Raw genomic sequence first — 27457 nt, forward strand, 5'->3', positions numbered from 1 at the left:
TTGTCTGAGCAAACGATACTTTTTTTACTAACAGACACTAAAAATGATAATTATAAAAATAGGTCGTATTAACTTATTATCAAATTGGATGAAAATAAAGTAAAATTAAAATTGAAGCGTTACATCCTTTTTTAATATTAAACAATTCCCTGGTGATTTAAATATCAAATATTTGGAAGCTAAAAATGTTATATACATGACGGGCTAACTGAACTGTATTCATTCTACTATAATATGAGAATATAGACTGAGAAGGCTGTTTTATTTGTATCTCAACACAAATTGTGCCAGAAAAAATTTCAACTTCTACGTAAAAAAAATAAAGATTACTGCCACAAAATGTTAAAGTGATACAAATAATAGGACACGATTCAAATGTTACTACTTAAATGGAATATTTTTTCCTGGAAAGTGTCAAAGTGATACAAATTGACTGACCTTGACTAACTAAAATGTAATTTTGTTTACTGAAAACTATTAAAGTGGTACAACTTGTCTGACAAGATTCTACTACTACTACTTAAAATGAAAATTTGTTTACTAACAATGATACAAACTGAATGACTGTATTTAACTTTTACTACTTGAAATGTTATTTTGTTACCTGAAAATTAAAATTGATGCGAATTGTCTGACTTGACTTAACTTTTACTACTTAAGTGGAATTTTGTTCACAGAAAACTGTCAGAATACAAATTGCCTGACTTGACGTTACTGTTACTACTTAAATAAATAATATATCTGACTAATATAAAAAAGATAAAAATTGTCTGACTAGATTCTACTTTTACTACTTAAAATATTATTTTGTTTATCAAAAGTGAAAACTAACAATAATACGACTGTCTGACTTTACTTAACTTTTACAATTGAAAATGTTATTTTGTTTGCTGAAGGTTAACAGTCATATAAATTATCTGCCTTAATTCAACATTAACTATTTAAAATGACATTTTGTTTTTTTTTGGTAAACTATTAGTAATGCAAATTGTCTGACGTGAATCTATCTATACTAATGAAAATGAAATATCATCGTTTACTACAGATAAGCAATGTTAAATACTGTCTGACTCAATTTAGGTTTTACTACATAAATGGAATTTTTTTTACACAATAATCTAAGAATACAAATTGTCTGACTTGACGTTACTTTTACTACTTAAATAAATAATATGTTTGCCACCATTAAAGTTTTACTACTTAGAATGTATTTTTATTTACTGTACACTATTAAATTGTAACAAATTGTCTGACTGGATTGTACTCCTACAATTTAAAATGCAATTTTAGTTACTGAAAGTATTAGTAATGCACACAAAAAAAATATGGTAAATTTGACTACTTTTTTACTATTTCCTGTAGTTCCTATAGGCGCCCGTAACATTATTTAGTAAAATGAACTATGACAGAATAGTTAGTCTAACTGTAAAATGTAGTAATAAATACCATTTTTACAGTAAATTTAACTACTAAAACAGTTATCTTAACTATTTGCTGTTAGTCATACTAACTGCTTCATTTAGTTGCAGTAACTAAATTTTCATAGTTCCTATAGGCGACGTAACAAATTGTAGTTGTAACAACTGTAAAAATTAGTTAAATTAACTATTTAAAGTAGTAAAATGAAATTATTTATTTGTTTTTTATTATTATTGAGGTCCTTTTTTTTATATTTTCTCTTACATATTTTTGTTCATATATAATTTATATATTAAATTCTTATACACCTAACAGAGAAAAATCCCCAAACGCCGGGGATTGAACGCACGACCCTAACATTCGCAAACCGATAACCTAACCACCTAACCACGCTCGCACGCTACGATGACTGGCATTGTACTTGAGGACATTCTTCTTAGATTCAGTCATAATAACTACTCCGTTTAGTTGCAGTAACTAATTTTTTAAGCTCAAGGACTTAGTTGAAATGTAGCCAGCATATGATTTTAAATGACTCAACGATAGTGCAGTAGTTAAAAGTACTGTTGAAAATAGTTATTTTCAGAATTTCTGTAGTAAAATTATCCACTTTTTACTAGTTATAAAAAAATTAAACTTACTATTTTCATATAGTAAAAATAACATAGAAATTGTTACTTTTATGACTTTTGTAGTTATAAAAATAAATGTTTCTTACCACCATAGAGATAAATTATTAAAAGCTAGTAAGAATTGGTTCTTTTAACTACATTAAACACAAAAATAACTAATTCCAGCGGTTGTTTTTACTCTTTGGAACAGTAAATTTTAATTTATTTTGCAAATAGCAAGAAATGGATATTTGTACTGCAGAAATTCTGAAAATAACTATCTTTAACAGTACTTTTAACTACTGCACTATTGTTGAGTTATTTACAATCATAACGTGTAGTAGTAATTTTAACTACATAAAACCTACTATTCAATTTTAGTTCCACTAACTATGGAAGTTTAGTTGAAATGCTGCTGAATATGGTAGTTTTAACTACTTTTTTCTAACTACACAAATGTGGTTGTTTTTACCATTCGCATTTTTTTCTGCATGCAGAGTGTCCTACGTGAATCTGCTTTTTCTTATAAGTTTTTCAATTACTAAATTAACATTGATAAAAATTGTCTGACTAAATTTAACTTCTACTACTTAATATGTTATTTCGATTATTAAAGACTGTTAAAATAGTATTAGTTGTCTGACTTAAAGAAACTTTCACTACTTACAAGATTCTTTTTTTTACTGAAACCTGCTAAACTGATACAAATTGTCTGACTTGATTCTACTTTTACTACTTTAAATATTATTTTGTTTATTGAAAGTAAAAACTAATAATAATACGAATGTCTGACTTTTTTTAACTTGTAGTACTTAAAATGCAAATTTTGTTTACTGAAAAATGTTAATAATGAAAATTGTCTTTCTTGAATCTACTTATACTACTGAAAATGTTGTTTTAATTACAAAGAATTAACAATGATACAAATTGGGCCTCCTAATCCTTATTAATTTTTAGGAATCAAACACAACCTTCAGTAGTATGAAAGTATATCTAGATTAAAGTCAGATAATTTGAATGACTAACAATTTTAAGTAATTAAAATTAAATTTTAAGTAGTAAAAGTCAAATAAAGTAAGACATTCAGTATAAAAATAATATTTTAAGTTCTAAATATAGAATCAAATCTGAAAATTCGTATCGCTTTACCAGTTTTTAGTAAATAAAACTTTATTTCGTGTAGTAGAAACTTAATTTATTCAAGCAACTTATATTATTTTAGCAGTCTTTACTAAACAAAATAACACTTTCAGCAGGAAAAGTTGAGTCAATTCAGACAATTCGTAAGACTGAATTCAACTTTTACTTCTTAAAATGCAATTTTTTTTTTAAGAAAACTATTCGTAATGCAAACTGTCTGGCGTAAATCTACTTTTACTACTGACAATGTTTTTTTAATTAATTAGTATTAACAATGATTCAAATTGTCTGACTGAATTCAACTTTTACTATCTACTTAAAAACAAAAAATAATTGTTAATTTACAACATTATTAATAACGTGATGATGTCTGACTAAAACTTTCTTTTTCTACTTAGGAATTATTAACTTACAAAAGAATTATAATAAATAATTTAATATATGAAACATTTGGTTTTAATATCACATGCTGATTGGGAAATAAGGAGCATTCTTATATATAAATAAGTAATGTCTGACTAAACTGCACATTTTTGACTTAAAATTTAAATATGTACCGTTCCACATATTTTGTTTTATAATTACTAAAAACAACTATTTACAGAAAAGGTTGTTTTGTGTCACTAACAAACATTTTAACAAGATGATATATAAAAAGCTTTTAAATTGTTTATTTTATGATACTTAAATTTAAAAACTGGAATTTTTATAGGTACTAATTAGTAATCTAGTTCAATTTATAAAATTGTATTAATTCGCAGTATAATAAATTTGAAACTATTAAACTAATACATGAAAAATTTTACTTCTGTTTAAATATGAATCAGTTAAAATTTGTGTAGTTAAATTAAAGAGTTTTAAATTTAAATAGTAGTTTAGTTTAAATTTTAGTAACACGAGGCAAGAGCGCGAACCACTAGACTGAGTTTTAATATTAATGTCTGTGATGTATTTTAATTTTTAATTTTGCAAACTTTGTTGTCATTTAAAACAATATTAATTTTTGCTCGGCTATATTGTAATTAGCGAAAAAAATTTGTGTTAAATTAATTATTAATTAATAAAAATTGCATTAAATAGAATAATTGTAATATTTTTCTCAATATTTGTCAGTCATATTAGATTCACCTAGAAGTAACTAGTCCCAAGATCCTTTAAGATTCTTCTAGCTGATATATTCAGTATTATCTTCTATCGATTTTCGGATTTAATTGACCTTTACTCCCATTTCTCATCGAGTATATACATATAATTAAAGTTATCTGGAGAATGTAATCCATGATATTAAGTCATATTTTACTAATCTCTCTATACGTGTAAGTTATATTTCATGTATAAAATTTTATGTTTAATTAATGTGAAAAATTTAACGATCCATATATGTAAAATTTAATTTAATGTTAATATCTCATATAAAAAAATTATAACTGGCTTGGCACAAGAATCATACAGGAAATTGAATAAATTATTTATCAATATTTAAATAATAGAATTAACATTTTTTAAATGTTATAACAAGTAAAAAGTGTGCAGTGAAATTCGGTTAAGAAGTTAAATAATTTTGCAGATGAAATATTCTGGTTTATCGATCGCTTTCTTACATTCAAAGAAGCCAGTGGGTTCATTTCCGCTCAGCCAACTTTGTACTTTTACTTTGGAAAACTTTTGCATGCGCTAAACTTTTCGCAATTACTCCAATATCAAATTGAACGAATGGTAATAAAACTTTCCATTAAAACACTCTTATAATTTTATAAAAATGAATTCCTTAAGAACTTGTATAATATCGATTCTGTCATATTCTCTCTGCATTACTTTTTTGATGGATTTTAATTTTTTCTTTAGCAACAGTGAAATTGAACCTAAATAGTTTTTATTCGATGCGCAGTAAGAATGTATGTCTGAATTAAATTGTAATTATTTTTTATACACTGTGAACAAAAAATTAGGTTTGAATTAAAAATGAGTTTGATTCTGTACATAATAAGTTTTTAATTTGAAGAATTTTTATACCAATTTCTATTACCACAATTATTATTTTATTTTTGATGAAACAACGTTTCAGCAGTGGCCGTCTTATCAAGTTTACATTATAAAACACTGAATATTTACTTAAATCAAATAAATATTTTCTTGAATCAAATAAATATTGTCATGAATAAAATATTTTCATTTCAATCAAATAAATTGTATTTGTACCAATAATTTTAGTAGGTATTTGAAGCAATTTATTTAATGTAAGCATCATTTAATTAGGTATCTTAAATGAAATCCACGTGGAAATTGAAGAATGGGTAAAAGATGGCGAACCATGAGAAGAAAAACTTTTTTCCTTGTTCGCCATTTGTTGTCCATAGTTTAAAAATATATAAAAAAATAGTTTTTCTTCTCTTTCACAGTTTGAAAATATAATAAAAATTATAAGAAATAATAAATACAGACATTCTAGTTTGGACTTAACTAAAATTCATCTGACTACAAAGAGCTTATAAAATGAAAAATAATTTTCTTTTGGTTAATAAAAAAGTTGGAATTTTTCTTTTCTCGAGAACGGTGCGCATCAGTATGGAAAAGTTGCGCGGGTAAAAAGAGAGGTAAATAATTGTAGAGTATGTGACAAAAAAAGATAAAGAATGAAGGAGAAAAAGCGAAAGGAATTTTTGTGGCAGAGGCATAAACATTTGGTGACAGCGATAGCACCGTCAGCTCGAACCTCCCCGGAATCTCTGAACTGGAGAAACAGCCAAAGCGCGTCACGCTTCAACGACCACACAGCGCACAAGCTCAAGCAGCAAAGCAAAGCATCTTTACAATTTATCGCATCTAAAGCTACGATGTACCAATTCTATCCAATTTACGTCTCCTCGCGCTTAAGATAAAATCTGCTTTTTAAGTTACTGACAATCGTTATCGTGAAGCTGGAATCTTATATTCTTTTTTTTCACTTTTGCCCATCGAGCCGTATCAACTGAATACCAAATAAGAACATTCACGGCGGAAAAAAGTTCTCAAAAAAAATTTTAACACTTAAACTTGGCTTATTTATTTACGACAAAATTTCCATCGAGAAAAAAATATCCATTTCTTTCAATATTCACAGGAGAAAGATAGTTATGCTATTTAGAAAATTTTTTCGAAAAAAGAATTTTGAATAAGTTAGAAAGTATTATTCTAAAAAAAATTCTAAAAAAAATTATTTGATAGAATTATCAGTCTTACGAAATTTGTTGTTTCGAATTAATATTTACCGAAAAAGAATTTTTTCACATTCTACATTACAAAAGAAAATTTGTATGATTCAAATAACCGATTATTTAATCTATCAAATAAATATTTACTTGAATCAAATAAATTGTATTTGAACGTCTACAATTTCAGTATTTGAGACAAATACAATTTAATTCATTTCAAACAAAAATTATTTGATTCTAGTAAATATTTATTTTAAAATACACAAGGAATCAGATATTTGAATCAAATAAATTTTATTTTCAGTGGTAATTTACTCGAATTTTCACTACTTCTAATTGGTATTTACATAAATATTTATGTAGGCGAATTATAATTAATCAGAATTATTATTTGTTTAAATTATAATTTATATAAGTTTAAATTAAGAGAAATTCAAAACGGGAAAGAAAATTAATTTTTAGAAATTTTTATTTAGTCCTGAGAATTGTAAATTTTAGAACGACTAGTAAAAGTCGCTTCAATTTACCTCAATTTCCTAAATTTTTCTAAATAGAAATTTAGGGTACTACTACACTTTAGAATTTAAAAAAATTTTATTTTTTTTTATTGTATTTTTTAACTCTTTATGACTCCAGAAAACACCTCCTAAAGTATTTATAACCAATTGTAAAAAATAAAAGTAAATTTTTCAAAAAATATTCAATTAATGTAAAAAGTCATTGACAAATTAAGTAAGTCTTTAAGGGGATGGTGGGGTCAAGCTTTTTGTTACGACCACTAGAAACATTGGTGCTAATGTATGTAACAGTGCCTGAAATAAAAAAAATGGTGGGGGTTCAATTTGCAAAAGAATTTTAGGTAATTTATGGATGGCCTCTAACGATACATATAAGCAGTTTAAACGCGTTTTTCTCAAAATAACGTTTTCTCAAATTGCGGACAGTTTATCTCTGAATCTACTAAACCGATTTTAATAAATAATAACTCGTTTTGTTTGTTAGCATGTCCTGTGTGACAATTTACCAGAAAATGATCAAAAAATTTTAAAAAAACATTTTTGCAGACTAGAAAAATACTGAAAAACATAGTGTATTTTGACAAAAATTATTGAAACATCTGCTATTTTTTTATTTTAGTCGATTTTTCATTATTGGTGGTAGATTTCTATGCAAGACACCTTCCTTTTTTAAAAGCAATTTGGATTTTTTGTTTCCGATTTGTCAATCTTGAGATAAACTGTCCGCAATTGGACAACTAACTTTTTGGAGTTTTGATCTGAATGCTGTCTGCAGATTATGATATTAAATAAAAATTAAAAACAAACCATTATTTTTATTCTCCAAATATGTACTAATATAGGCAAAAAAGTTTTTTAAATATTTATAGTAAAAGACCTAAGAAAAAAATTTTTTAAATTTGGTCTTTTAAGAGCCTTCTAAAGTGTAGGTAGTATAGTACCTTAAATACTTGTTATTTATTTATCAACAGGATTTAAAATTTCGAAAATGTCAATTTTTGAAAAAATGATAAAAATCTTCTGTAAGTTGATTATTTCTAAAAATTGCAACTAAAATACATAAAAAATTTAATTATTTTATGGAACATTTAACTAAACTTTTTCTCCAAGTTCTAAATTACTTAAAAAAATTTCTCTAAAATTCTCCAAAGAATTCAATTATTTAAAATACATATAAAAATTCAATTTTTATTATAACTGTTATTTTAACTCTTCTTGGTTTTTTTTAAAAGTCATTAAAGTGAATTGTTGAAAATCAGTAACTAAAAATATTGAAAATAATTATTAATATTTAAAAATTCTAATAAACAAATTTTTAACTTTAGTTTTTTAAAAATATTTCTAAAATGTTTGTTTACTGTAAAAACATAGTCAACCGAATTTTTGGTTTAAAATAAAAATAAGACAATTTTAGCTCTTAAAATCAGTTTTCTAATCAGACATTTAGTCAATTTTTGGGCTAATATAAGTTTTTTCTAGTCAAAATCAGACTTCAAACAAGACTTATGTATGTTTTGCAGTGTTTTTATTGATTTCAAAAAAATCATTTGCTTTGATTTCTGATCTGCTTCTTTGATTCAAAGAAAATTTATTTAATTCAAAATAAATTTATTTGATTCGAAAAAAATGTATTTCATTCAAAGAGAATTTACTTGATATAAAGTAATTTTTCTTTTTAAATTAAAGAATTACTTCTTTTTGAACAATGAAATTCAACTGAAAAGACCAAATTTTATTGAATTTGAAGAAAATGTGTTCAAATCAAAGAATAATGTTCTTTAAAATAAAAAAATTTTCTTTGAATCCTGCTTTTTTGAATGAAAAATTTATTTTGAATAAAACAAGAAGAATCTAACAAACTAATTTCTGTCAATTAATAATTACCAAATACTTTTTCCGGGTGAAGATTTTCATTATAATTATAAAGTAGAATGTGATTAAAAACCATTTGGGTTTTATATTAAAACAATTTTTATTTTTCAGTTGCTCTGCACAAAAAATGTCGATCAACTTTCTAAAAATATTACACATTGTTTAAGTAAACGGAATATAAATGTAAATTGTACATAAAAATAAAACTGTTCTTAAAACAGTAAACAATGCTGATTTTTTCAAATCGACCTAATTTTCAAAATTACAGCTTTTTATAAAACTGATATTGGGGATTAAAAAGCCAAGGGGACAAAAAATACAATCAATATTATTCAATTGTTTTGTATTTACCCTAACCTTCTCTCGTTTGATAAAATTCCTCGTGTTTAAATTAATTAAACACGACAAAAGCACTAAAAAATTTTTTAAAAATTGGACAAGTGCGAGTTGTACTCGCACTGCAATGACGGGTTCCGTACACAAATATTAAAACAATACTTGCAACATTTATCCGTAATTGGTAGAATTAAAATAAACAATTAAAAAAATTTATTAAAATCATTTAATAAAAAAGAATAACTAAAAAAAATTAAAGTATTGTATATATCTAATATTGTAAACAATAATAAGCAGAGGAACAAAATTTTCAAAATCATAGTTCCTCTGCATATTGAGTTCTCTATATTTTTCCTGTAATATTCGAGTAAAAATACACCAGCATGCAAAATTTCAGCTCTCCATGTCGAATAGTTTAGAAGTTAAGGGGGGGGAATGGTCACTTTTTATGCATTTTTGGCCAAAAATCTTGTTATTTCCTTGACAACGCTATGGCCATCACCTCCAATAACATTTTCTATATTTTTCCTGTAATCTACGAGTGAAAATACATATCTGGACCAAATTTGAGCTCTTTAGGTCAAATAGTTTAGCCGCTAGGGGGGGGGCACGATTTGGCTACGGACACAAGATTCTCACCAATAGGGTTCCGCCGTTACACCGTAGGTGTACGGAACCCTAAAAAGGACAAAATATTAATACGATTGCCAAAAAATATAGCAAGTAAACATAACATAAAATACAATTCTGCAGGCTAAAAACTCTTTGCGATTTATTAAAATATTATTAAAATAAAATTATTTGACATGCAAATGAAGGAGAAATATAAAAACACAAAAATTTTTAACCTATTTTGCCAAAATCGCAAAATGAGTTTTTACCCAACCAGGTGGGGCAAAAAAGTCACTCAGTCTTTTCATATAAAATACAAAAAATTTCCGACAAGAATTTTGAAACTTATTAACTAAACTTTCAGTACCAGTTGGAAATTTAAAAATTAAAACAAAAATTAATAATTCCGATTTAATAACCTAAATAGTAAAACAGTGTCTTTTTCACACCACTCCACTCTATCACAAAATAATTTTCTTTGAATATTTTTTTCTCACATAAACATAATTTTATTGCATGAGAATGACAAATTAAATATTCCCACTTACCAACTAAGTCACGGGGGAAAAATTCCATATATTTGTGAACAAGTCATTTTTCTTTTCACTAAATTTCAATCATATTATCACACGATTTTATAAATGACAAAAAAAAGAAGAATCACATACGAAAAATGGAAAACAATAAATTGAGACACGCGATAACTTCACCATTTGATGACTATAACACAACTAAAGTATAAATTCTGTCGTTTTATTTCTATCGTTCCGGCTAACCTAGTACTTTTACCTGTAGTTACAGTTATCCTTCATATGTTATGAGTTTTAATAGCGTGTTGTATTACCACCCCAATTCCACCCTTTCTACATTAAAGTACTTATAATTCACAATACAGATAATTTAATTACTTAATAACTATCGTGATTATTAGCTTGTACAATAACACAATGCATTTGTATTAATAAATCATTTACAGCTTTTATCGATATTTTCTTTTTCGTTCTCATATATATCAAAAGGGGGACTACGATATTTCCTATATAATTTCTTCATAATATATATTTCATTCAATATCAATTTCTTCGAATCAAAAAAGGAAAACATTATTTCATAGCTTGTCTACTTGCAAAAAAAATCTGTCTGATAAAAAATTATTTACGAGTATTTTAAAAACTATATAATTTAAGAAATAAATAATTTTAAAAATAAGTAAATAAATAAAAAAGAAAAACATTTTTTTCAAAACTTTATAATTATATTTCGTTAATTTATAATGTGATCATAGAATTTTATAATTCAAACATTTTTCTCAAATTTCAATTTTTGAAAATAAAAATATATTTTATTTATTTACTTGATAAATATACATGGTGAAAATATTTTTATATGGTCTTTAGAAAAATAATGAAAAAAAATTCTTTCGTTCAAATAATTGTTTACTGGGCAATTATTATCAATTATCAACTGAATATAAATTTACACTAAATCGTGAATCGTGAATATCGAAAAGAGCTCAACTCTAAAAACCGTAAGAGTCATTTTAGCATAACAAAGTGATAGGGAAAATTACTCTTACGGTTTTCAGAGTTAAGCCCTTTTCGATATTCACAATGCAATTATTTATTGAGAAATGCTCTCTTAATCTGAATCGGTAATAAATATATCACTACAATTGTAAGAAGTGTGTAACTTGGTAAATCAATAAATTTTTACCGTTTTAGAGAGTGTATAGTTCGTTCTTATATAGAATGATAATACATGAAACTTAAGCTCCTCCTTTTCGTTTTCGAAATGAGAGATTCTTGGGAAAGCAAAAAAAAAATATGGAAGACAGTTAGGAGCTTTTACCACGTGTCCAAAGTGAAGTACACGAGGGTAAAAGAAACAAGCCACGTTAGTGTTACAGTTACCTATGTGTATTGACCTGGAGACATTAAACATTTATAAGACATACGTGTTACTAATGTGAGTGGAGAGCGGTTTATAATATAGTTAAAAAAAAAGAGAATCAAGTTGTGGAGGTGTAAAACGAGTATTTGATCCATCATAATTTATGATAACTTGCTGTGTGTAATCTATTCCTTCCAATTTGTCTCACTTATTTTTAACTTTGTCTTTTGTTTATTATACAATTATTAACACACCGAAGAAGAAAATTTATTTGTTTCAAATAAACGATTACTTGTCTATAACAAAAAGATGTAATGTATTTTTCTGTGGTGAATAAAATAATTTTATTGTGTTATTCAGGACTTTGACCCAATGCTTAAAATATTCTCGATTCGTATTTCGAAATTCAAAGTTTCAAATCTTGGATGTGATAGATTTTTTCCCAGATAAAAATCAATTCAATTGAAACATAATGAGAAATATTTAAATATATTAAATGCAGAAAATAATAAATAAGGGAAAAATTAAAAATTGAAAAAAAATTATGTGATTCAAAAGAAATTGATTATTTGCCTATTATCAGAAATAAATATTACTTGAATCAAATAATTATTGAAATCAAATAAATTTTATTTTGAACTAATGCCTATAATTAAATAATACCTAATAATTAAATGGTATTTTTTAAATACTAAATTATTTGAAGCAAATACCATTTAACTGACTTTAATAAAAATTACTTGATAAATTTAAATACCTATTTCATATTAAGACAGTTTTTATTTATTTAAAACAAATAAATTTTTCTTTCAGTGAAGCAAAAAAAAAATGAATTTGGTAAAAAAAAGAAACTTTTACCCCAAAATATTTTCTCATGCAAGAAAAAGAGTATTCGATTCAAATATAATTTTACCCTGCACAATTTTTTTAAGATTCTCAAATTGATAGCACTAAAATTTTGCATTGCAACAATTTTGATAACTACGTTTTTTATCTCAACTTGATATCCTTAGAAAAACTGTGTTAGTGTATTTTAACGATAAAAATGTAAAATACTGTTAACCCAAATATCACATTGCAACGTATTATTGCTATCTAAAATGTGTAGTATTAAATCATAATTTGATCCAAATTTTTGGTATTAATTTGATACTTCGAGGAAAACTGTGATATATTCAAATTTATAGATTAGAGTGGGGTGAAAAAAACTTTTTTTTTATCTTTTTGGCTATACCCAATGGGAAATGCCAGTGTATAGTGCCGATGTTCACCACTGGCTTAGTACTCAGACGATTGTTCGGCGTAGTCTAGCCGAACCTCGACAATAATAGTGATGGCGCAGTACAGAATTTTTGTTTCGCCAAAGCTTGGACAAGCCACGGCGGCAAGTGCTGGCTGAGTATAGAAAAATTGTTCACGACGCTCTTTGCCAACATTGCTTTCTTGACATAAACTTGAAAAATATTATAAAAAAAGTTTATGAATGTTTATAAATATAAAATTGAAAAAAAATAATATTTTACTTTTCAGTTGTTTATTTTTTATTTGTATTAAATTTAATAATAATAATTTAACATAATTGTCTAATTTTGTAAATTATAAATTATTTAAACAAATTAAAATTCTAAACAAAATTTAAACTTTAATCTCAATAATAATTTGGTTCCAATTAAAATACTATTATACTTCTTACTATGAATATAAAATTATTAAAAAATTACCACGTAATTTAAGAATTACGTAAAATGTTAAATGCAATAAATAAAGTAATTTAATTTAATTATTAAAAATTCAGTTACATTTATTTTATTTCAATTTATTATTTCTAACGTATCCCTATTTTTTCTCATCTTTGACTCAATAATTGTATGTCTGAATGATACTGAGATGTTAATACTTTACTTTACATGTGTCGTTAGCATAGTGGTTAGAGCGTTAGTCTGTTAGTCCGTAGGTCGTACACTGAAAAAAATACATGAGACATTTTCAACTACATCCCCTTAGTAGAGTAAAAAGTAATAAAACGAACTACTTTTTTAGTTGGTCTGGCTACTTTTGATACTTATTTTAACTGTTTTATGTAGTTAAAAATTATTAATTAAATTAATGGAATTTTACAGTTAACTTTGTAACTGCAGGTATGTTATAGAAATGACTATAGAAAGTAGTAGATTCTACTACTTAAAGTAGTTCGATAGACTAATTTTGTAGTAGTTTTTACTTCTTCTAGGAGTTGAATTATTTTCCATGTAATTTATGTTATAGATTTTTATAGAAGATTATCAACTGTGAAAAGTTGTAAATGCAACTACTTTAAGTAGTAAAATTAACTACAGTTATCAGTTGAACTGTGTCAGGAATGCCTTTAAGTATTAAGAAACTCATCGTAGCGGGCGAGCGTGGTTAGGTGGTTAGGTTATCGGTTTACGAATGTTAGGGTCGAGCGTTCAACTCCCGACCTAAGAAAAGTAGTTAATGCAACTGTATTATCACTTCATTCAACTACATATCTGATAATTAATGTAAGTTCAAAATTATCTTTGGGGACTTATTGAACTAAGGAAAGTAGTTAAAAAGTAGTCAAATCTACTAATAATTTTTTTCAGTGTAGGTTCGATTCTCCTCGTCAGCAATTTTGTTTATTTTCATAGGTTTGCGATATTTCTAGATTCCAATCGTTAGGTACTAAAATATGAAAATCTAATGCATACCTACTGTAAATGCCTATTATTTAATTTTTAAATGTTATAAACAATTTTTTTCTATTTCATTTACTATATCCATTTGTTAGTCTCCATGCAGCGCTCGACAAAAAGTCAAATTATAAAAAACCTTTCATTTGCACTAAGATTTCTTTTCAGTTCTTGCTTACCTATACATTCTAAAAAACATTTAGCAAAAAAAAAATTTTTAATCGCGTGTAGAAAGTACTTAAAATTGCATTTGTTTATAAAAAAATTATTAAAAAATTTAAAAAATAATTTTTTTAAATTTTTATTTTATTTCTAGAATAAAGTAGGTACATTTACTCACTGATATAACGATAAATTTTTGTTCAATTTATGCAAAAACTCAATTAGTTAAAATTATTTTATTAAAAGGGTTCAAAAATCTGTAAGTAACAATAAAATTTTCGCAACTTTGCGAAAATAGGAAAGGCCACTTCAGGAATTTTTACTCTATACTTACTCTATACTTTTTATAAACCTCGTATACCCTACTTTTATACCCTAAATCCTACATTCTGGAAAACAATTTTGGATTAATTATTAATTAATTGGTGCACTATAAGTACAAAAACTTCAAATTTTGTTTCAACTTTCAAGTTGTAGGGTTAGGGTTATGAAAGTAGGTTATTCGATGTTTCTAAAGTATGATATACCATGTTCGAAACCCAGTTTTCCTAAAATAATTGTTGCGGAGCAACGTTTTAATACTTTTTTTGTTTCAATTTGATATCCTTAGAAAAACCGTGACATAGACCTTGCTTTACTTCTTCAAACGGAAGATTGGAAAATTTCCTCTAGTTTTTAGAGTCGAAAGTGGGTCTTACTTCGAACTACTTACTGTTAACTTAAAAGTATCAATTTGCAACGAATTGATACCAAAAAGTGGATCGAATCATAATTTATAATCTTAACTTTTGGTATCATTTTGATCCCATTGGGTATTAATTTGAAACTTTCAAGAAAACTGTGTCCTTTTGCATTGTATATACTTAATTACAGAGTTTCCAATTTCGAAAATACTGTAAACAAATTATTTTACTGTAAGAACGCTTTAGGCTAAAACCATTTTTAAAATCAAAACCATATTTGACTGAATTTTATCCTTGAGAATATGATTTTAAGACTTAAAATCGACTTAACTTAGCTTTAAGCCAAAATAAACTATTAAATTTGAATTTAAAAGTAGAAAAATGACTATATCAGTATTCGATAAAAAAAGAAATCTACATATCCAATAAAATAAACTGTAATACCGACTGAACTTTTCAAGATTGACTAAAAAATTCCAAAATATGACACTAGATGTCGCACTGACTGCATTTATTATTGGTAAAATAAGTAAAAAAATGGACCAATCATAGTTTCACTATAGCAGACTAAACTCATGCGCATAACGAGGAATGTAGAAATTTAGTCGAAAATACGCCATGCTAGTTGAATCTGGTTATAAGTTGCTTTACATCATTTCAACATCATGGTAAGTTATGTTTTCCAATTTTGACACTTCTTTTGACATTTACATTAAATTTTCATCTTCCCCTTGAACGGAACTTTAATTTCCCTAAAATTGAAATTAACTACTTATTTCATAAATTTCAATTTTTGTCTCATTAAATCATTTGTCATGAGTGTATTTGTCAAGAAAAATACTGTAAATGTCAAAATTGAAAAATATGGAAAGAAGCTGTGAATGGTTTATAACACTTTTTTTATAATTTTATTATTTTCTTTCTGTAATTTTCTACTCTTGGTTAAATATCTTTTTTCTAAATTACGCCTTTAATTCTCCCTTTTATAACTTTGTTTGTAAACATTTTAGTAAAGTAACTATTGAATCTATTTTATTTCTGAGTTGTGTTTTTTGGTCAATATTTTGCTACACTTATAAAGTGTAACAATAATTTTAGAAAAATATAGTTTCTTTTATGGAAATAAAAATTTTTCAGTCTGTAGCTGAGTTTTTAAAGGGACTGCCTTCGCACGACGAAAACAATTTTGCAAATTTTCACACTGACAGTAATAATCGAACATGTGTCAAAAGACCCTCTGTTTATTTGCCAACCAAGGATTACCCTTCCGAACAAGGTAAGCGATTGTTTAATTCTCATCCAAGTTTTTAATTTAAGAAAAAATAGATGTAAAACCACTTTTTAGAACATCTATTTTTGTTTGTTTGCAAAAATCCAGTAAATTGTTTATTAATTAAATATATTAAAATATATTATATAAGTTTATTATTTAGACTATTAATTAGGATATTCACTTTTTTATTAAATATTAATAATAATTAACAAAGTCCTTTATTTTTAGTTATTGTTACCGAAAAAACTACCATTCTCCTGAGGTACTTGCACCAACAATGGGATAAAAAGGTATTTTATCTAAACTTAACGTTTAATTAGAAAAACAAAATGAAAATTAACAATAATAAGGTCACGGAAAGAATTTTGGACTTTTCTCGATTTTTCAAAAAAATGGCGACATTTTTCAACTTATTTTTAACTTTTCTTTCAAATATTTTCATAAAAAAAAACAATTTATTTCCATTTTTATTGTCCAAAAATTACTATAGTCAAATATTAAAATAAATGAACGACTTTTTCGACTTTTTTTATCTTTGGTTGATTAAAGTGACTTTTTAGCATCTCAAAGTCGATCCGAGACCTGAATAGTAATTGAGGAGCAAGTTCACAAAAGCTCATAAATCCATTTTTCAAAAAAATGAAGATAAACATAAATTTTATATCTTATAGACCTTACGAATATTTAACCTTACTGTTAAATTTAAGTAAAAAATTTACTAACGAATTTTCAATTTAAAAACTTTTTTACATAACCAAGGTTTTTTATATTAGACGAAAATCTTTAAATCACTTAATTATGATAATGTTAAATTAAAAACAGAACGTATTAAATTTAAAAACTAAATTTTTTTTGAACGTAGGGTAAGTGTACCAATTGTCGAGGCTGTTTCATTTGTCGATGTTACCATGGTAATAACCAAAAATGTTTAATTTATTTGTGGATATAATATTAATATATTATCTTTAACATTTATAACACTTAATAAGCATAATACTAATTATTTTTTGCATTTAAATTGTAATTCAATGTTTAAGTCAAAAACAGAATTTATTGACTCGAAAAATGGATACACCCTCGACAATTGGTACATTTACTCTATTAAATTTAAAAACTAAATTTAGTTTTTCTAAGAATATCAAATTGAGACAAAAAAGAATCAAAAGTGTTGCAAAACAACGTTTTGATTCATTTTTTGTCTCAATTTGATATCCTTAGAAGAATGGCGCTAAAAATAAATTATTACAAATTTTTTTAATTTATAATTAACTCTAGTGGCTATGTGAGAAAAGTCATTTGTTTCAAATTCTCGAAATAAAAAATACAGATTTATCAAGTTTTGATAACCTGCTTCTCAATTAATCTTATTAATTTCTATTCGAGAAATGATGAAATTTGATATTATTTTAGAACGCAGGGAGGAAACGAGAACTCTTATCAGTTAATGCAGATCTACAAGAAGATGGAACAAACAATCGTTGTAAAAGACCCCGAGTTGATCTCAATAATTCTCTTTAAGTTTTAATCCAGTGAAATATTAATTAACTATAATTATGCGAAGAGATCAATGACTTGAATTATCACTAAACACACAAAAGAAAAAAATTAAAATTTACTATTTTCGTGTTAGAAAATAACAATTATCATATATATCTTCCGTTTTATATTTGTTTGTCTATTATAACAACAATAAGAATAGAATTATTATTATTATTCTTAACAACTATATTTCTGACAAGCATTGACAGTGATGAATTTTAATGATGAGATTTGTAAAAAACGAGATATTATAGCAGACAAACATTTTATTTATATAAAATGAACATCACGTCGTCACAAACTAAACTTAAAAGAACCTTATAGCATTTATTGCAATATTTTTTATTATTTGTTTGTAATATAATTATAAGGGATATATATTCCAACTGTGGAATTATTTGCCATTTGAATTTTGCATATATAATTATCAAATGGTTATGTTAAATAATTGTGACATAATTTCACAATAACTTTTTATCATTGAAACAATGTTTTATAATTTTATTTAAGTATCACGTCTCATTGAAGTTAAATATTATTGTAAATTATGTTACATTTATATTTATAAAATGAGTTCATAAATATTTTGAATCCTTAAATTATGTCAATAATTATTTTCTTTTCCCCATTTGTATAAAATTAATACCAAAAGTTTGAACGATTTGATCCACATTTTTGGTATCAATTTGTTGTAATTTTAAAGAACACGGTAATTTACGACTACTAATTTATATATTAAACATTTTAATTTAGTTAATTAATCTTTAACGTCTGAGATTTTTAATAAAATAAGGTAAATAAAACAAAAATATTCGGACAATGATTAAACTATATATATTTACTCCAACGTTTCAAAATCTAAATGATTTCCTCTTCAGCGAGTCAGAAATTACTAAGTCAAATAAACGAAGACAAAAAAGTGTATTACACCATAACACTGGAGTAGAGTCATAAATAACTAATCCTTCATTTGTATAGAAACAATAAATAAAACATAAAATAATAAAAAAATAACAGTTCACTTTGAAGTTCAGCCGAGAAAAATAAAAATAATTTGTCAAATTAAGTGAATTATAAAAACATATTGCAAACTGCAAAATGAAACTTAATTTAATTTGGTGAAGATATTAGTTTGTTTTTATGAAATCCATAATATATAAATAATATTAGTTTATTTAATGAGCTTTCGCCCGTTTGCGGAACGCCTCATCAGATACATATAGGAATCTAAAATATAATCAGGGACCATCACCAAAACAGAACAAAATTTAAATTCAATTTTGTTTTTGTTTAATCATATAAAATCCGAATTTAAAACATTTATATGAATTTTGTCTTTAAGACGGTAACAAAAAACTGTCACATTTAATTTCGTCTTTAAAAAAATAAACTAAAATTTGAATCAATTTTCGGTTCTATAGAAAATTAAAAAGGTCAATGACAATTGACAATTTTCAAAAATTAAAAACATTAAATGTAGAATTCAAATCTTTTCAGAATGAAGTTTCCTTTAAATTAAACATGTATCATTTAAACATTTTCTGCAATTAAGTTTACCAATTTTATCAACTAAATAAACCGAATTAAATCTTACTTCAAAATAAGAAATTCTTTTTCTCATTAAATATAATAATATATATTTAATACATTTATTTGTTTTTCAAATTGAATCGATTATTTGTTTTCAAGTAATAAAAAATGAAAAATGACGGACCATTTACGAACCAATTACTGACAAAAATATAACGAGTCCGAGTCAAATAAAAGAACATTTTACTTAAAACTACAAATTAAATTTTTCATAATTATAAAACATGAATAAGATAGCGATAACTCCGAGTCTTCGTCTCGGACTGTTCGTTTCTTCATGTTTTATAATTAAAGATGACCAAGTGATAAAATAATTACCAATCTAATTATTATTTTCAAGAATTTTTAACTAAAACTCTTCTTTAAATCGATTATTTTTAATAATTTTCGAAAAAGTGCTTTGACAATTTTCAAATCCATTTGTTTACAATATACTCAATTTTACGAAATTTTAATTATTCGTAAATTCTTCAATTAAATATATATTATTAGAAAATGAAAACTTCATATAATTTCAAAAAAAATCCGCAATTAAACTTTCTCAAAAAAATTAATTCCACAGAATTGTTACCCAGTAAAAAAAAAAGTATTCAGAATAGAGAAAAAGTATTGGTGGAGACGTTCGGTGAATGCGTTTTCGCGACAAAACCGTATTGGTGGGTTACGGTGAATACATTTTGCTTACCGTGAATACATTTTTTTTAAACTCTCGATTTAAAGATTCATAAGCAAAGTTGAGAATATTTATAAAGAGCGTAAGTGACCTGAAGTATAAAAATGACGATTGCGAGAAGGAAATAAGAAATTTTGAGAAAAAACGAAAAATTAAATGTGACAAACCTACAACGTATGATGATGAAAAGGAACATTGACGATACCGACAGAAACTTGAGAAATCCAAGTAAATGTATGTGAAACAGTAAGTTCCGCCGGTAACGTCAAAGTTCCTTTTAATCATCATACGTTGTAGGCACAGAAAAGCATATGGTAATTGATCAACATTTGACAATCTGTTTGTCACATTTAATTTTTCGTTTTTTCTCAAAATTTCTTATTTCCTTCTCGCAATAGTCATTTTTATACTTCAGGTCACTTACGCTCTTTATAAATATTCTCAACTTTGCTTAGGAATCTTTAAATCGAAAGTTTAAAAAAAAAAGTATTCACGGTAAGCAAAATGTATTCACCGTAACCCACCAATACGGTTTTGTCGCGAAAACGCATTCACCGAACGTCTCCACCAATACTTTTTCTCTATTCTGAATACTTTTTTTTTTTACTGGGTAATTAAAAATTTTTAAAATTCAGATTTTCAAAGATTTTTATTTGAAACCTTTTCAAAATTCAATTATTTCTAAAAATTCAAACTCTAATGCTTTTAATTTTCAATTATAATCTAAACTTTTAACTGAAATCCACTTTTAAATGAATTTTTATTAGAAAATTCTTCTAGAATTCAATTATTTTAAATATAAAAAAACCATTTACTTATTGAATAATTGCATGTTTCTTAAAATTGAATTTTCATAAAGAATCAATAAATTTTTAAATAATTGAATTCTTTTGATGAATTTTAATAAATTTTTTAAGAATAATTACACTTTTTGAGAAATTGGATTAAAATTGTATTAAAATTTAAAAATAATATTGAAATTCTGCGATGAGTTTTTACTATTCATGAAAATAATTGAATTCCTAAAAAGAATTTTATTATTTATGATAATAATTGAATCCCTGTATACAATTTTATTATTTATTAAAATAATTGAATTATTTGCAAAGAAATATGTATAAACAATTTGTAAATAATTCAATCCCTGTAAAAATTTTATTATTTATGAAAATAATTGAATGATTGCGAAGAAATTTATACGAAGTACTAACTAATAACTTAAAAAGGAAATACCTATATATGGGAAAAATGGGAAATACTTTGTAGTGTGTCGTCTGAAAAATCAAATGAACGTTTCTAACCTGACCTGACAATCGAAGTATTCGATTAATCGAGAAGCGATATATCAAACTCAGAGCAAGTTTCTGTCACCACACTTGTTTACGTCGACAAAATTTACTCATTAATATAAAGAAATTATATTGTAAAATTAAATAAACTTACGAAAAAAGTGTTAATTTTTTAAAATAGTATGTCAAGACAGCAGGCTGTCAAAGAAGTTAATTAAGAAAAATAAAAGAATTTCAATTGAAAACAATTCAAGAAGAGCAGAAGACACGTCACAGGATCATGGACGGCCAGTTATTGGTGGGTATTTCAAACAGTTCTGGATGTTTTTTTCATTAGGTAGTATAAAAGGTCATCATTTGGGTACGTCTTCCTCATTAAACTATCGTATAGAACAGTTTACACACGTTTAAGCTATGAATCGCAACACTTTATCTAAACATTTGCAACCTAACCTCTCAGGATCATTTCGATCCGATACTGAAACACATTCCGAGTTACACGTACGGTTTTTCACTATTTTTTTCACTGTATATACAAATTTTCACATTTATTTTCTTCTTTTGTTTCGTTACAATCATTTTTAATTTAAATATCGTTCGCATTGTTATGATTTCTCTTAATTGGTACTCGCTTTGCATTAATGTATTTTTAAACAAAATGAATTGTTTCAAATGTACTATTTATTATTTTTTTATTTTTCTATACATAAATAATTTGTTTAAATTGTAGAAATTGTTTTAAACTTGAATTATATTCTATTTTTATTTAACAGGAACCAACTCTTTACACCGTGAAAGGTATTGCCATTCTCGATAACGATGGCAACAGAATACTCGCAAAATATTACGATGCGAGTAAATTTACATCCTCCAAGGATCAAAAGGCCTTTGAAAAATCATTATTCAATAAAACACACAGAGCAAATTCTGAAATTATTATTCACGAAGGTCTAATATGTGTGTATAAAAGTAATGTTGACTTGTTTTTCTACGTAATGGGAAGTGCCAACGAAAATGAGGTCTGTCATTTATTGTTTATCAAAATATTTTCATTTTCCTCAATATCTTCTCGATGAGGATTATGAAAAAATTATTCTAAACGTTTAAATTGAACGAAATTAATTAACTTTTCTGGAAATAACAGTTTTTTACCAACATCTTAAAAATAAGATTATAGAATAATTTTATTGATATTTTACAAATTAATGGCGCGGTATCAACTCTACACATTTTAATTGTATACAGTGCAACCAAGTGCAACTGTACACTGTTAATTCTATACAGTTCAACTCTATACATACGAATTTTGAAAAAGTTTAATTTTAACTCTACACAGTTTAATTAAATACGCGTTAATTGTGCACTGTTCAACTCTATACAAATAAATTTTTAATAATTAATAACGTTTAACTCTATATCATATCTTTAAATCAAACTGTTAGCCTTATTATTATATTAAAAGTAAGTTAATATTTCATTATTCCTTTGAACGAACAGTTGTATATTTCCGCTAATAGTTAAAAGAATTTCAATTTTACTTTTTAAAAATAAAAATTTTATTTCACAGCTAATTTTGATGAGTGTCTTAAATTGTTTATATGATACGGTGAATCATCTTTTGAGGAAAAATGTAGAAAAACGTATTGTTATGGAAAATTTAGATACAATAATGTTGGCTGTTGACGAAATTTGTGATGGAGGGTAAGTTAAAATTTATACTTCTTTTATCAATAGTCTTTATTTCTTAATATTTTTTATTTTTAAATATTTTAAGTTCCTAGGACTAATAACCAAAAAACTTTGACAAGACATGCAGTTCATATATATCTTGAGAATATAATATTTTAAAACTAAATACAATTAAAACTGAGCAAAATAATTTATAATTATTAACTTTAACAATATAGTATTGCAATTTTTTTTAGTTTTTAAGTTAGGAAAATAAATTTTTAACATAAAGTAACATTTTTATTAAAGAATTATTTTGGATGCGGATCCCACAAACATTGTACAAAGAGTGGCTTTAAGGACAGACGATATTCCATTAGGCGAACAAACTGTCGCACAGGTAAATAGTATTTTATTAATAATAATAATATTTTTAACTATGTCTAAAGTAACGGAAAATAGTTTTATTTCATTAAAAGTATTTTACGATTTAGGGAAAATATACTAAAAATTGAAATTTTCGTACATAAGAAATTTAAAACTTTTAGAAAAACTAACTCAACATGTTCTATAGGGTAGATGTACCGTTTGTGGCCACTGCACCGGTTGTGGCCACTTTCAGATTTATTTTGGCATTATTGAAGTTTTTATAGTTACTAGTGAATTATAAATACTTTCATAAAATTCTAAAATAAGTAGGCAACACTGTGTTCACTTGTTTTTGACAGAAATTCAGCTGATTTAATTTAAAAACACACATAACTGTACAAATATTTTGACAGTGGCGAATAAGTACAATTTTTAGTAGATGAGTTGAAATATCACTGGGAAGTAAATGATTGTTTTTCGACATTAATATCAATATTTTCATATTTTTCTTTTTATACAATATTTCTAGGGGATAAATATTTATATAAAAACAATGCTTTTAAAATAATAACCTCAAATATTTGTAAAAAAGCCCGTGTCCAAAAACGGTACAGCAAAAATATAAAAGCACCGTTTTTGGCCACACTATATATTTTATCGGCAAAATTGTCATGATTTTAGTTTGATTAATAGTAGTTTTCATATTATAATTATCTTAATAAATGAATTCATTTCGAAAAATAATTTGAAGTATGACAGTATTTATTTTACTTCCATTGAATTAATAACTGAATAAAAATAATAATTTTACGTTTAAGTAATACATTTCTTGCTGTTGTATTTTCTAATTATTTATCCTCTGTAATAGTTAATTAATTAGTTTTTTAATTTGAATTATGCTATAATTATTATATTAAAAGTGTGGGTAAAATAACAAAACTTTTTTTTTCTTAAAGGCAAAAATGTTAATAAATGGAAGAAGGAAGATTTAAAAAAAATCCAGTGCATGTTAAAAAAGTAAACTGTGATTTTAAATAAATTAAAGATTTATGGAATTTAATTAATTTCTTTTATAAATGTACTTAATTACTGTACAAGTTAGATTTACTAATTCTAATTATTTATTAAAAAAATATAATTCCTCAATATCCTGATAACACTTTTTTAAGCAGTGGCCACAACTGGGACAGTGGTGGCCACAAGTGGTGCTGGTGTGGCCACTACTGGTGAAACAGGTTTTTTGAAGCAATTTGTTTATTTTTTAATAGCAAATATAGCTAAAAAACTTTATTAAGTTTGAAAATCAATATAATTGACTCCAATAAATATGATATAAAAAAATTATAATAAAATTCAGTACTTTAATAAATCTATTTTCTTACTAAAAGACGACTAACAGCTTAAAGTGGCCACAACTGGTACATCTACCCTATTGTAACGTAACGAATTTTCATACTGCAGGAAACAGTAAGTTTTTCTTGAAGTTGATAAAAAGAATTTTAATTTTTAGCACATTATTCCTAAAATTCAAAGAATTTTTTTTATGAGAAATTCAAATTATTTTCTTTCAAATATTTGTAACGTAATAATTATTTGAAAATAATTTTTATTATTCGTTTAGAAAATATACAGATTGAAAAAAGTGCTTCAAAATACAAAATGAATGTAAAATAATTAAGAGCAGCTACAACAGTATTTATTAATTAATAATCAAATAATACAAATAATGCTGATATTTTCAAATTGAGATTAAACGAAAAATTTCAACATCACTAATTTTCAACAATTTTCAACAACATTCTAAACATTTAATTAATGACGTTTCATTTTAAATTAATTTGTTCATTGCACTGTTAAGTCAGTTATTAGGTATTTTAGATTTTTTTTGATGAATTTGAAAGTAAATAATGTTTGTTATAATTATAACCATATGAAATTTCTAAAAAAAAAATTATATTTAGTATTTAATAGTATAATAGTATTTAATAGTACTTATTAAGAAAATTCTTTACTTTTTTGTTGAGTTTAGTAATAAAAATAAAAATTAAAACATTTTCTTCAAATCACTTTTATTGAAATGAAAATTTAAATAAACTTTTTTTCTTTTTCAGGTCCTGCAATCTGCAAAAGAACAACTTAAATGGTCTTTGTTAAAATGAACTTAAAGAACTGATACTTTAGTTTTTACTTGTAAAAATTTTAATGTCAATGGAAAATTCAATTTTTCTATCATTCATTAAAATCATTCCAATACTTAAAAACTTGTATTCTCTATTTTTAAAATTTTATTCTGTCATGTTAAATAGTTTGCAATTGAAATCAATCTAAAATTTAATCTCCAATTTTATACTTATTAAAAATTATTATACATTTATAATTTATTATTATTACCTTTGCAATATTGAATAAACATATTAAGCAGACAATTCACTTTTTTATTTGATGTAAAACGATCATTTAGTGTGAGTTTCTCGGCAAAAGTGAAACGAATTTAAATGTGAAATGTGTATGATTATTATTTAGGATCACAGCAATATTCTTAGAGGGGTATCTTATAATTGTTTGTAAAAAAAATTCGGATGGAAATATATTATCACATTTTTTAAGAAAGTAAAATGCATTTTATTTAGAAATCAAAACATATTTAATAAATTTTAACAGAGTCACATTAAAGTATAAAGATTGATTTTTTTATCTTCTAGAACAATATCCTCTTCTCCATCCTACTTGTTTGTAACAAAATCCTGAACAACAAGGTGTTCTTCCATCGGGTTGGCATGGAGTTCCATTTAGTGAACAGGCATTAATAGCAGGAGCCAGGAACATTAAAATAGTCGCCAAAAGCAAAAATAATACTTTCAAAGTGGCCATTTTTGGTTTTCAATTTCTGTAAATCATTATAATACTTGTTTTAATATAAATTCTTTTTAAAAATGTACGTGAAGATTTAATTAAGTGCCACAGAAAATTGTGATGTATTACTTTAACACCAAAATGGATTCAAATAATCTTCAATGTTTTAATCTATCAAGGATTAAAATAATCCACCAAGAATTAAAATCATTCATCGAAGGATTATTTTTTCAAAAATGTTTTAAAAATGATTTGGTTTTGATTTAGACACATTTTTTCATGGAAAAAATTAATCCAAAAGTGGATAAATTTAATCTCTTTTTGGTGTTAATTTAAGGTGCAAAGTCTTAGTTTATTGTATGTACAATAACATACAAAGACTGTTGTACTTACAGTTTGCAGTAGATGATCAAGTGGAAAAGGTTGAACTGTGAATACTATTGATATTTTTAAAATTCATTGACTTTTTATATGCGATTTCATCGCTCTTGTTATCAATTATAAATTAATATTAAATTATTATTCTTATTACTCAATTCTATTTCATTGTATTATTATACAAACATTCTTTTCAAGGTAAAAAACTATTTTAAAAGTTTCATGAAAATTTCATCATGCGGAACTACTTTTTAACATATATGTACTTTAGGAACCGCAACAGTCTGATCAGCAAGTTAGTGACATTACAAAATTTTTTTAAATTTAAAATAAAATATAATCACTGTAAAATATTTTAAACATAAATATTAATATTTATTAATATTAATTAATATTTAAAAAAAAAAAAAAACATGGTCTACCCATGGGCTCCCCGCTGTCACCAATACTTGCAACAACTAACATAGTATTAGATTTAATAGAACAAACTTGCCTCAAAGAATTCCCTCACTGTCTTCCTTTCTTTTTTAGATATGTCGATGACATATTAACTGCAATACCAAATGATCAAGTAGAAAATTTCTATAATCTTTTCAATAGTAAATTCAAAAATATTCAATTTACATATGAATTAGAAAATAATTGTCAAATTAATTTCTTAGATGTTACTTTAATAAAAGGCAATAAAAAGATTATAA

At 25.2% G+C, this 27457-nt stretch overlaps 3 protein-coding genes across 4 annotated transcripts in view; 2 read left to right on the forward strand and 1 right to left on the reverse strand.

The window, feature by feature from the left end:
• LOC122509236 (mucin-5AC-like) overlaps positions 1 to 10334 on the reverse strand; it is a 659214-nt gene extending 648880 nt beyond the window's left edge. Inside the window, exon 1 of the mRNA XM_043623109.1 lies at positions 10248 to 10334. The gene's annotated coding sequence lies outside the window, so the exon portion shown is untranslated. The remainder of the gene's footprint in view (positions 1 to 10247) is intronic.
• Positions 10335 to 15650: 5316 nt separating this feature from the next.
• Positions 15651 to 18262, forward strand: LOC122509134 (DET1- and DDB1-associated protein 1). The gene is made up of 4 exons (XM_043622940.1): positions 15651 to 15795; positions 16265 to 16403; positions 16629 to 16690; positions 17811 to 18262. The coding sequence occupies exons 1-4, from the start codon at positions 15793 to 15795 to the stop codon at positions 17916 to 17918; spliced, it is 312 nt and encodes a 103-aa protein (XP_043478875.1). The 5' UTR covers positions 15651 to 15792; the 3' UTR covers positions 17919 to 18262.
• Positions 18263 to 21534: 3272 nt separating this feature from the next.
• LOC122509194 (coatomer subunit zeta-1) lies at positions 21535 to 25954 on the forward strand. 2 transcript variants are annotated; one of them, XM_043623035.1, is made up of 5 exons: positions 21535 to 21789; positions 22265 to 22510; positions 23059 to 23192; positions 23469 to 23559; positions 25640 to 25954. In XM_043623035.1, the coding sequence occupies exons 1-5, from the start codon at positions 21772 to 21774 to the stop codon at positions 25685 to 25687; spliced, it is 537 nt and encodes a 178-aa protein (XP_043478970.1). In that variant the 5' UTR covers positions 21535 to 21771; the 3' UTR covers positions 25688 to 25954. The 2 variants fall into 2 exon arrangements, with proteins under 2 accessions (XP_043478970.1, XP_043478969.1); XM_043623034.1 differs by lacking the exon at positions 21535 to 21789 and adding an exon at positions 21833 to 21992.
• Positions 25955 to 27457: the final 1503 nt, after the last annotated feature.

This window comes from Leptopilina heterotoma, unplaced genomic scaffold (assembly GCF_015476425.1).
Source record: "Leptopilina heterotoma isolate Lh14 unplaced genomic scaffold, ASM1547642v1 Lhet_6, whole genome shotgun sequence".
Taxonomy (NCBI): domain Eukaryota; kingdom Metazoa; phylum Arthropoda; class Insecta; order Hymenoptera; family Figitidae; genus Leptopilina; species Leptopilina heterotoma.